The sequence below is a fragment of the Suncus etruscus genome, chromosome 1 (assembly GCF_024139225.1).
Source record: "Suncus etruscus isolate mSunEtr1 chromosome 1, mSunEtr1.pri.cur, whole genome shotgun sequence".
NCBI classification, from domain to species: Eukaryota; Metazoa; Chordata; class Mammalia; order Eulipotyphla; family Soricidae; genus Suncus; species Suncus etruscus.
In genome coordinates this window covers 182,144,398-182,156,354 of record NC_064848.1, presented here as the reverse complement: position 1 = coordinate 182,156,354, position 11,957 = coordinate 182,144,398, and the positions used below count along the sequence as shown (strand labels likewise).

Sequence of the window (11,957 nt, the reverse complement as noted above, 5' to 3'; positions counted from 1 at the left end):
TGGCAGCCACCCCAAGACCAATGGGGCAGCTGCTGGGGTAAGCCCTATAAGGTAGGCATAAGCCAGGCTATTACTTCTATGATGGACCATCCTCACTGTACACACGACTGAGCTGGCCTCCAACAGGCCAATCAGGACTACTTAATCCTCATGTCTAAACTCCACATTTCTTCCACACGAACACTTCCATACCTTTGCAAAGAATGTGGATGCACATTGGGCTACCTCATGGTTTGTTTTATAATCATCCCTCTCCCAGTGTCTCTCCAAGCAAAGGGATCAAAGGTAAGTATCATTTGTTATTCACATTACAGCCTACCTCTTAGGACTGAGTAATCTGGCAAATGGTGTGCCTGAGTATCATGTGTAGGTTGTTATAAAGCACTCCCGCAATTCTAGAAAGCCCTGCTCTTATTCATACCTTGTCTGAACACGTGAACAGCAGACATGAGTATTCCTACTGTCCACCTTCAGGCAGTACCAAAGAACCCTCAGAAATGATGGGAGATTGGATGGAAAATTACTAGACTTTGAAATAATCAAATTCAGATCTCCTTGGAAAAGCAAAAAACAAAACACACTGGAACTCATAAATGTTTCATATACATATTTATATATATTTCATGTACAAAGTTACATTCCGAACCCCAGGGATTCCATAAAAGAAATAAATACTGAAATAACTACATTGCTAAATGAGCTCTTTGCTCAGAGAAATGATATCTCAGCCTCTAAGAGAGAGCAAGTGAGACACTCTAGAACCCATGTTTCAGATTATAGAGGCAACATGATTCTGGATAAAACGTCTAGGACAAAAAAAAAAATTAGAACACAAAATGGTTAAAATATATTCAAATATTGAGAAACATACAATAAAATTAATCAAAAGGACATTTCTTAAGAGAAAGAAAAGCTACAATTAGTGTTACAAAATAGTGTTAAGCCTGTTAGAAAAGCATTTGTGATTTCCATTTTGAATTCTCTCTACTCTTACTATACCACAAACTGGAAACAAATGAGCCCCTTTCTTAACATGATCAATTCAGAAGACCCCTATATCTAAGTTGAAAACTTTGGTAAAGGCCATAATACTCAGAAGGAAACACATATTCAGTTCCACAGCACTGGCAAGATACATATGCTTTAGGCCAGTTTTATTTTTGTTTTGCTTTGTTTGGGTACTAAGGCAGCCTGGTTAAAGGGTCTACTCTCAAATGTAGAGAGACCATCCTATGAAACAGACAGTACAATAACTGAGAGAATGTATTTTACCTTTTTCCATGCAAACACACTTAATTGAAAGCTATGTGCTGCATTATTTTGGTGCGTGTTCCAAATTTCTTAGACTCACAAAGCTGCAGCTAAGTAAGTTATACATTTCTATTTTGAAATTTTAGATCCATGTGACAGATACACAAACACTTGAGTTTCTATTTTGTTTGTGTGTGCTGTGTCTTGGTAATAGCTGCACAGTAGCAACTTCACGTGGCTCAACCTTATATATAAAACCCCAAAATAACAAAACCAGAATTCTCCAGCATTCCTTATTTCTTCCAACAGGTATAACTTTCTTTTACATGGAGAGATCAACTTGAGGTACTTAAGCCTCTACTCTGCCCTTGACATGAGAGCTACAGGTAGTTCACATCATTTTTTTTTTCCTGCCTATAAGCAGCTTGCCATTTTGGCATTTTCTTCCAAAGGTTATCACCTTGACCAAAGTGAACTTCACAAGAAATAAATCCATTTGGAGATGTGGGGGAAAGGGTGGGGAGAAAGGCATAGAAGGGAGGAAGTAAAGCAATCTGTAGACAATATTTAACAGAAGTTACAAACATAAAGACAAGCCCCTAAAATCAATTGTACAGATGCTTTTATACTCTCTCTAGTCCCTGATGCTAATGAACAGGACCACAGACAGTCTGTCAGTTTTATATAAAATAACCACACGCCTCTATCTTCCTTAACTTAAAGCCAGTAAGTTTTAAAAGAACAGTTACAGTTATCATAATCTGTTTGCATTTTTCAGTTTAACTCCTGATTTGCTCAATTACATTCGGTCGTACAAACATGTAAAAAAAAATCTGAACAGCAAATGGAGTCTCCCTCTGGGACGTCTGCTACTCAGAGTTAAGATTCCCACACTTTGGTGTCTCTTTCTTGTAAAGTTCTACAACATTCCCCAAAAATATTTAATAATGTTTTTTCTATGGTATTACCAAAAATCACTCTGATTTAAAATAAAATCATAGCTTTAAGTGGTGGGAAGATGGCCTATGATTTGATGGCCAGAAGAAAAGTGACTCAAAGCAAGAAACTATTCTTTTAATACAATTTTTATGAAAACTTTATTTTATCTAGCCATCCAAAGTGGCCACAATTTTTACCATGTATACAATGTGCTTATATATAGACACATGTAGCCAAAGGCTTCCTCCGGCTCATTAAATTCCATTTAAAAAATTCTAACCTAATCATATAAATGCGTATAAGACACTAGAGTACTTTTTAAAAATATCTTTGCATGACAGGTCAGAAACCAAACGCCTAGTACCCAAGAAGGCTTTAATGGTATGAAGACTTTGCTCTGAAGCAGTCTTTCTGATGACTAGAGAGCCTTTATACCGTAGGTTTGTATTTTTAATTAGCACTTAAATTGATATTTAGTTTGCTTCAAGTACTGTCTAAGAAATGATAGATAAGACATTTCCATAAAATTTGAGAGGGGGGAAAAAGACTAGCAGAACAATGATTTTTAAAACACAGTAAAGACCAAGGAGATATCTTAACTTGTTTTAAAGGTAACTTGAAGAGCATGCTGGAGCCTTGGGCAGCCATAGTTCCCTGAACACCAGCCCCAAGCACTGCCAGGTGTGTGGCCCCAAAACAAAACAAAAACTCAAAAAACAATAAAATCAAGGTAATCTCTGATATGGAGCTGTAATGGTGCTGTGAGTGAAAAGATGGAGTTAACATTTACTTCGTGGCATCTTGGCTTTTCCCCCTTCATCATTTTCCTCGTTGGAGATGACATTTTAATATCAAAAGGACACAAAAGCTTAAATGTGCCATTTACATACTAAATATCAAGTGCCAGATGTTTTGTAGTTTTTATATAGAACGTGAGGAAGTAACATTGATAATTCAATTCTATCTATATTCCCTACAATGCCAGGCTAACCCCATCCCCAATGCAGCTTTACCCAAGCAGCCTAAGAATGAGTAAAGAAATAAGATTTTACATGGAAAAAAAAAGTCAGCTAACCACCACCATCTGCTGGTACAAAAAATTTCAAAATGTGTTTTCCATTAAAAAAAACACACACACACAAAAATGAAAAACTCCCGATGCTGAGGCATATCTTCTTCAGAAATAACAAGCCTTTCAAATATGTCAATATGGAAATGAGCCAGAGTAATTAAAAGAAATTCAGAGTATGCAGAAGCAAGCCTCATAAACTAGAGCTCTTAAGTCAGAAACAGGAAATTTTTATTTAAATAGTGTAGACTTAATTTCTTTAATATAAAAACCTCCCCCATCTGATGAAAACAAAGTTTTATATAACCCTATAAACAAGATTTGTCAGATCTGAAAGTGAAAGTTAAAGTAATTTACAGTTAGCTTTAAATGCCCTCTTGGGACATTTAGATAAATCCTAACAATCCACCTGATATTAGTTTGCGTCAATCCTAGAAGACTTTGGGGGAAAACTCTACTATTGTACTTATAGTACAGCTTCACTTATCAAGCGTATCCATTAATTCCATTATTAGTAATAGCCAAAAAGTGATCCTTTCAAACGAAGTGAGTGACATTAGCTGTGGCAGAATGACCACATTTGGATTGCTTTCTATAATTCACCAGTTTGCAGAAAGTAAACATTTTTTGATTTGTTCATAATATACTGAAATTTCCTATAATACTGGTGCAGTAAAACAGCTAGTTCTGTGTTGTTACAGTAGGACATATTTTGTAATAGAAAGTTAACAGGGAAAAAATGCTCACGCATTATGTGGTGAAAGTCCTCACTAAGAGAGCATTAAATAAAAGGGCAAAGGGAAAAAGAAACCATGCAGAAAGAGCTTCCCATCTCCAACTTTTTTGCTACCGGCTCACTCATTGCCATACATCACTTGCCATACGATCAAGTGACTTCTTTCTGCTTTGGCAACAGAAGGTTCTAGTGGAAGATCCTCTCCAAGAAGTTCTGATTCTCCACCTTCATCACCTGGTGGATGATAAAGAGACTCAGGTTAGGTTGAGAATGAAATATGCAGAATGATGTATTTCAGACTTAGCCTCACCATACTCTGCCCACAAAGACTAGACACAAAACCTGTCCTATTGCCATGGCAGAAAAACAGTGTGCAAGAAATGCCACGAGTCACTCTTCACTACTGACTTCTGAAGAGGTTGATTCATTTTCCAGATGACAGCTAAGAAAGTTCATTCTACTATGTTGGAAACTCAACCCATATGTCTGCCAACTGAAATGAACAGAAATGGGAAGCCAAGTAAAGAACATTCAATTTACGTGTGTGTTCATCATACATGGATGAGCTATACTTGTTTGTTGCAAACTAAGACCTGGAATTAGACAGTGTAAATGTCCAAGAACGAAAGTAGAGCATAGAAGGCAAAATCTGAACAATTCATGTTTATTCTCCTTAGGTAAAATAGAGGGTAAAAAGATAACTGACACAGTACATGGACACTGAAATTGCCTCTCTGTAGTACTGTTAAGATGATAGCTTTCCATGGGCCCGGAGAGATAGCACAGCGGCGTTTGCCTTGCAAACAGCCGATCCAGGACCAAAGGTGGTTGGTTCGAATCCCGGTGTCCCATATGGTCCCCCGTGCCTGCCAGGAGCTATTTCTGAGCAGACAGCCAGGAGTAACCACTGAGCACCGCCGGGTGTGACCCAAAAACCAAAAACCAAAAAAAAAAAAAAAAAAAAAAAAAAAAAAGATGATAGCTCTCCTTCCCATGATTTGCAGGTTTGATTATAATTAACGGTACAATTTGTGAATAACTCATCTAGTAGAACAGCTTCTTTAGCAAAATTTATGGGCCAGTGGAAAAAGAAATACTGAAAACTAGAATTTTATCCTTTTCCTTACAAGAATTTCAGTTGGTAAAATACTCAAACTGGTAATTATAAAAAGAGAAAAACCCTCACATTTTGCAGTCTTCTCTAACTCAACTGTCCTTTACCAACCACCTTTTAGTAGCCTTTCTCAGTGATTTCAGATCCCTATCTCAATCCTTCCCCATTCCATATCCAGAGGTCTTTAAACTTTATATATCTGTGGAACAGTACCAGTTCCAGAATAACAGTTGAAAATCATTGCCATGCCCCAATCAAATTCTTCAGACTAAGTGTGGAGTCATCTGAAGTTCATTTAACTTTTTTTCTTCTTGGGAGAACTGACTACTATTTGTCCATAGAGGAACTGTGACCCTCTCATAACGTATTTTTCTGTCTGTACTATTCTATAAATGAAGACTATGTCAATTTCTTCCTATCTCAAGCTTAAGGATGATAGACACTTATTTAAAAGATATTCAATGATACTTGAGAAAATGAATAAATATAATAAATTTTGATAGATCTGAAGTATATTTCATTTATTCATTTTTTCAGGTGAGGAAGCTAAAATCTGTCAAGTTAAATAATTTCCCCAAGGCCTTTGACTCCACATCTTATGCTTTTCATATATATCTCAATATATAACCAAATACTGAGATAGTGAGTGGGGAGGGAAAGCTCAGTGTTCAGGGGGCCCAGGAGCCATTCTTAGTCTCAGTGAACCAGGCCAATGGTTCATGTTCCTCCAAACAAATATACTTTTGTTATAAAAAGCAATAGAAAAGACCATACAAGTCCATTCCCTATAAACATTTCAAAGAAAATCTCTTAGAAATCATTTTTCAGAGTGATGTTATTTCCTACAGGGAATGAAAATCTATCACAGAACACAGTGGAAGATTAGCCCCAGATGTACGTACCCATGCGGAAGTCAATGTAGCCTTCCCCTCCACTGATGACAAGCATAGACTTCAAGGGCGGCTGGTTGCCAGGTTCCTGTGCAGATGGCCCCGCTTTGTCACCTGCTAAATCTGTGCCACTACTGCCACTTTGTGGGCTGATAACTTGGCCTATTTACACAGAAATAGAAGTGGGTATTATTTGTCCCAGACTGGAGTACAGGAAATATATACCCCAGCTCCCCCTAAATATCTTCAAAATAAAAGTTGGCAAATATAAAGTCTTTTTTGGGGGGGGGGCCACACCCGGCGGTGCTCAGGGGTTACTCCTAGCTGTCTGCTCAGAAATAGCTCCTGGCAGGCACGGGGGACCATATGGGACACCGGGATTCGAACCAACCACCTTTGGTCCTGGATTGGCTGCTTGCAAGGCAAACTCCGCTGTGCTATCTCTCCGGGCCCAAATATAAAGTCTTAATGCAACTGAAGTACTAGGAATGTTAGGATGATGATAAAGGTCTCAAGAACCCAATAAAAAATTTAAGTGAAGCAATTTTATACCAAAGTGGAACAGTCTAAAGTCCATCCTTTATATCTCTGTAAGCCAAACAGGCCAGAGTCACCTGCTTCAGAGGGTTCCATCTACATGTCTTGATTTGAGGACCCTGGAAAGATCTCTCCAGTCCAATTGTCTATGTGAATCTGTGTGCAATAATAAATACCTTTGGGGGCCTAGGGAACAGCCTGATGGTTAGAATGCTTGCTTTGCAAGCATAAGGTTGTGAGCTTGATCGGCAGAGCAGCCCTATGTGCTGAGTGCAGTCCTGGCAGCTCTGCTCTTTGGATCATGGTACTGCAAGTGATGACCAGCCCATTACAGCTGTGTGTGTGTGTGTGTGTGTGTGTGTGTGTGTGTGTGTGAGAGAGAGAGAGAGAGAGAACCCAAGTGTGTGTGTGTGTGTGTGTGTGTGTGTGTGTGTGTGTGTGTGTGAGAGAGAGAGAGAGAGAGAGAGAGAACCCAAGTAAAGGGGCATCCCCAGTGTGTGTGTGTGTGTGTGTGTGTGTGTGAGTGAGTGAGTGAGTGAGAGAGAGAGAGAGAGAGAGAGAGAGAGAGAGAGAGAGAGAGAGAGAGAGAGAGAGAGAACCCAAGTAAAGGGGCATCCCCACTGGAAAGCTGCACAAATAAAAACAGGTGTGTAACCCGATCTCTGGTGGGCATACAGAATGTGTGCAAGGTAGCAGAGTCTAAGAAGTGTGATCCTCCAATGAACACCACAACTTATAGGTGTGTGAGCCCTGCCCCCATCACACAGAGACAGTGAAAGCATTACAAAAGTGTTCAAGTTAAATCTTTATGGGTAATGTTTCTGATTTGGAATTACATCTGGCAGAATTTCTTTTCTTGTATATATATTTTTTGGGTGGGGGGCTGGGGGTAGTCTGGGACACACTCGACAGGGCTCAGGGCTTACTCCAGGGCTAGTACCTAGGGATCACTTGGTGGGGTTTGCGGGACCCTATGGAGTACCGGGGATTGAACCTAGGTAGGTCGAATGCAAGGCAAATGCCTACCCGCTGTGCTATTGTTCCAGCCCCCCTAATATTTTATTTTATTTTATTTGGTGGAGCCGGGGCACATGGTTTACTCCTGGCTCTGTGCTCAGTTATCACTTCTGGTGGTACTCAGAATGTAAACCTCTGGGTTAAGGTAAGCACCTTACCCACTGTACTATCTCTCCAGTTTAGAAAAGAGATAATATAATTCTCAACAGAATTATAACTTACCTGGAACTGCCACAAAGAACTTCACAGCATCCCTGTGCCCATGGAAGCAAAGCTGTGCATGTGCCATTGAGCAATAAGGTATAAATGTCCCTGGAGTCACTTTATCACTGTTTTCATCACCATACACACGAATGACACTTCCAGGACGATTTCCTGATGCTCCTGAGGTCTTATTTGCTGCAACAGAAAAGCCAAATACCAATTTTTTTTTCACTCTAGAAAATAGTAATGATATGCGAGGTTACTGGTTAATCTTTATGATATTATCTAAAAGCTACAGCCAATTGAGATAAAACAAGGGCAGCAATGCCAACTCAAGACAAAGCTAGGAAAAAAAGATAAATATATATTTTTATATAGCATGCTAGTTATTTTTAAGTTCCTCAGTAAATGGAGTAGGGAATTTTGCTAGTCTAGCAATAAATAAGTGTATTTTAAATTAAAAAATCATTTTAATTAACAAAAACATATTTGAACGTCTTTTTCTTTGCTTCTTTTATCTTCAAAGACTAATTCATTTAAATAGGTAGATTTAAAACTTTGGTACTTTTTTTCCTTGTGGCGAAGATGTTTTGAAAGGGGGAAATAAGAGTTGTTTAGAAAATTCGGCCACTACAATAAAGCTGTGCATGTGCCAGCTTTCTTTTTCTTTTATCTTTCTTTTTTTTTTTGGGGGGGGGTCCACACCCGGCAGCACTCAGGAGTTACTCCTGGCTCTGTACTCAGAAGTCGCTCCTGGCAGGCTCAGGGGACCATATATGGAATGCCGGGATTCGAACCACCGTCAGTCCTGTGTTAGCCGCATGCAAGGCCTTACTGCTGTGCTTTCGCTCCGGCTCAGAATTTTCTTTTCTTTTTTTTTTTTTTTTTTTTTTTTTTTTTTTTTTTTTTTTTTTGTTTTTGGGCCACACCCAGTAACGCTCAGGGGTTACTCCTGGCTATGTGCTCAGAAGTTGCTCCTGGCTTGGGGGACCATATGGGACACCGGGGGATCGAACCGCGGTCCGTCCAAGGTTAGCGCAGGCAAGGCAGGCACCTTACCTTTAGCGCCACCGCCCGGCCCCTTTTTTTTTTTTTTTTTTTTTTTTTTTTTTTTTTTTTTTTAAAGAATACCAAAATAGTGGTGTGCTAAATTCTTTTCTAATGACCAGACTCGCAAAATATCCCCATTCCATGGTCAGTAAGTGAATAAAAGAAACATGATTGGTAACAAGAGTAAACAATGTAGATTAATGACAGTTTTAAGAGATGGTCCATGTTTTTATTGGAAGAAAAATAAAGTTTGAAAGAAAGTTCAGCTGCAACAAAAGATGATAAATAGACTAAGCTGCTGAGCAGTAGTTTGGTGGCCGTGTAACAAACATTAAAAAGAAAAAAAGAAAAAGAAAAACATTTGCTGCAATGCAGTGACTGCAAGTGAATGACATTTAGGAACATTCAGGAGGGTAGTTCTAGAAAAGTGAGAGCAGCCTCCTAGTGGCTCTGAGAAGCCAGGAGAAGAACGGGTGTAGGATGTGCACTTACCCCTCAGCCCCAGTAAACGTCCCTGGTGGAGGATTACGGCTACAGTGAGAAAGGAGGAGAGGGCACATGGAGAGGTGCACGACAGGAAGGAGAAGGATTACTATGAGCCACCACTCTCAGCATCCTATCTGGCAACTGGGCACTCATGCTTCTTAACCAAATTACCCAAATCTAACTTGGCATAATACCAAGTAACATATGCAGTTCTTACCAAACCCTTCAGAAATCCCTGCTCAAACAAGACATTTCAATTTACTATGATTTTGTTTTCCTGAATTATAAAGTAATCTCAGTGAATAAAAATTTAACTTCCAAAGAGCCTGTATACCCCTTTCCTTAAAAAATTTCTGTTGTGCCAAAAAAAAAAAAAAATTTCTGTTGTGGGGACCAGAGAGAGAGAGAGAGAGAGAAAGTGCTCACAGGACTTAAGTGTTCGCTTTGCTTTTTGGAGCCCTGAGTTCAATATCTGGCACCACATGGTCCTCCAGCATGGTTGGGTATGACCTCTGAGCTCCAAGCTGGGAGTATTCTCTGAACATTGTCAGATGTGGCCCCAAATAACAAAAATACAACAACAAGAAGAACAAAATCCTGTTAAAATTAGAATAATATAACAGAACTCTCTCTCATCACAAACCAACAGAAATACTGGAATCTTTTAGGATATAAGAAGGACAATCTTTTGGCCTAAACTTTTAGATTTAGAAATTATTGTAGGAAAAATGCAGTTGGGATTAAGAATTTAATGTTCTATACAGGATCCAGATATATCATTTTCTGGGTCTTCCTCCCTTACTTGCCTATGAATTTTGCAACACAAAAACAAATAAGTTCATTAATGAATGATGTAATGGAACATACTATGAATAACATACAACATACATTTTATTCACAAGCACAAAAAAAGGGAAAATACTAAAAATATATAATATATATTTTAGTCACATTCTTTCCATATAAAAGGGCAGATGGCTTATTTCCAGCTTAAGGAAGGAGTTGCTGACTCTCCTACAGCTTTTTCTCCAAATCAATAAGCAAAATGGAATAAACTATCTGCCAGGGAGAGACAAAAACTAGGATGAATACCAGGTAGTGTTTCAGGATACTGGTATAATAAAGCTGAAAGGAATATGGACTTCAACCTTTATTTGAAAGATGAAACAGAGATGACTCTTGAAATTTAAAAATAAAGAGTTTTTGGGGGCTGAAGAGATATTGCAGTGGGCCGGGCAAAAGCCATGCATGCAGCCAACTGGATTCAATTCCTGGCTCCACAATCCCTGATCACCACCAGCAGTGATCCTGGAGCACAGCCAAAAGTGAGCCTGGAGCAACTCCCCGCTCCTCACACACAGTTTCTTACAAAACTTCTAATTCTAAAGTGGGGTGCTATATGTGGGAACAACGGTTAGATCTTTGCCACCAGCTTGATTTTCTAGATTACCAGAGATTTGGTTAAACTAAAAACCATTCATTTCACATGCATCCTAGACACAACTATTCCTGCATCTCTTATTTACACTGTGATAGTTAACTAGAAATATACTTACTTTCTGTCAGTGGGATGGAGATAATGACACCATTTCCTGTCCCCACCCATAACCGATTGCAAGACACCATAAGAGCAGTTATCCTCACAAAGGAGAAGCCCAGTTTTCCAGTACCTAGATGGCAGAAGGGAAAAGATTTTATCATGAAGCAAAAGCACATGGTGTTTTAGGATCCATTCTCTCAGAAGAGAGAGAAAAGTGACCAGAGATAATAGATATTTCTGAAGGTACACATAAAAGCAAACTCCCATTAGGCTCTATCACCTTGATAAATTCCCAATTAAAGAAAAGAAAAAAAGTATTAAAAAGGATTAGCATCTTTTTGAATCAGTAGATATTACCAATCAGGAACTGATTTAATTAGGAAGCTTCAAAAAATAAACCAAATTAAATGAAAGTAAAAATAACAAAATTAAAAATACCTTGATAGAGAGTCTATATGGAATCAAACATCCTATTTTTTTTAAGTTGAAAGAGTTCTGGTGACCTTAAATTTCTTTTTTTTTTTTTTTTTTTGGTTTTTGGGCCACACCCAGTAATGCTCAGGGGTTACTCCTGGCTATGCGCTCAGAAGTTGCTCCTGGCTTGGGGGACCATATGGGACACCGGGGTCCGTCCAAGGCTAGCGCAGGCAAGGCAGGCACCTTACCTTTAGCGCCACCGCCCGGCCCCGACCTTAAATTTCTTTGCAAAGATAAAAACAACTTTGCTAACAAAACCCACACTCTTTTCTTGTTCACATATTTATTTACGTCTTTTCTTGTTACATATTCTAAATTTTAAGATGTGCCCCCCCATCACATTTAATTTAGGGAGAATGGGTACATTTTTTAATTTCAAGGTCTTATTTTTCTGAGACTTTAAAGGAAAATTTATCACACAAATAATACATTTATGACAAACAGCATTGAGTCACTCCTAAGACTTAAAGTCACTCCTAAGAATTAAAGGTGTACAGAGTACAGCGGGGAAGGTGTTTGCTTACATGCAGCTGATCCGAGTTCAATCCCCATCGTCCCCTGTAGTCCCCTAAGCCAGCCAGGAATGATTCCTAAACTCAAAGCTAGGAGTAACCCCTGACCATCTCGAGGTATGGCCCCAAAACAAA

The 11,957-nt window shown here is 38.9% G+C and overlaps 1 protein-coding gene across 6 annotated transcripts in view; it reads right to left on the bottom strand.

Moving 5' to 3' along the window:
- Positions 1–596: 596 nt before the first annotated feature.
- Positions 597–11,957, bottom strand: part of SPAG9 (sperm associated antigen 9) — a 142,638-nt gene continuing 131,277 nt past the window's right edge. For 4 of the 6 annotated variants that reach the window (XM_049770948.1, XM_049770956.1, XM_049770972.1 and 1 more), the window contains 5 exons: positions 10,850–10,963; positions 9,300–9,338; positions 7,776–7,952; positions 6,012–6,161; positions 597–4,229 (listed from right to left, as the gene is read on the bottom strand). In XM_049770948.1, the coding sequence (XP_049626905.1) occupies positions 4,114–4,229; positions 6,012–6,161; positions 7,776–7,952; positions 9,300–9,338; positions 10,850–10,963 (596 nt within the window). In that variant the 3' untranslated portion in view covers positions 597–4,113. The remainder of the gene's footprint in view (positions 4,230–6,011; positions 6,162–7,775; positions 7,953–9,299; positions 9,339–10,849; positions 10,964–11,957) is intronic. The other 2 variants (XM_049770964.1, XM_049770990.1) reach the window with 1 other exon arrangement.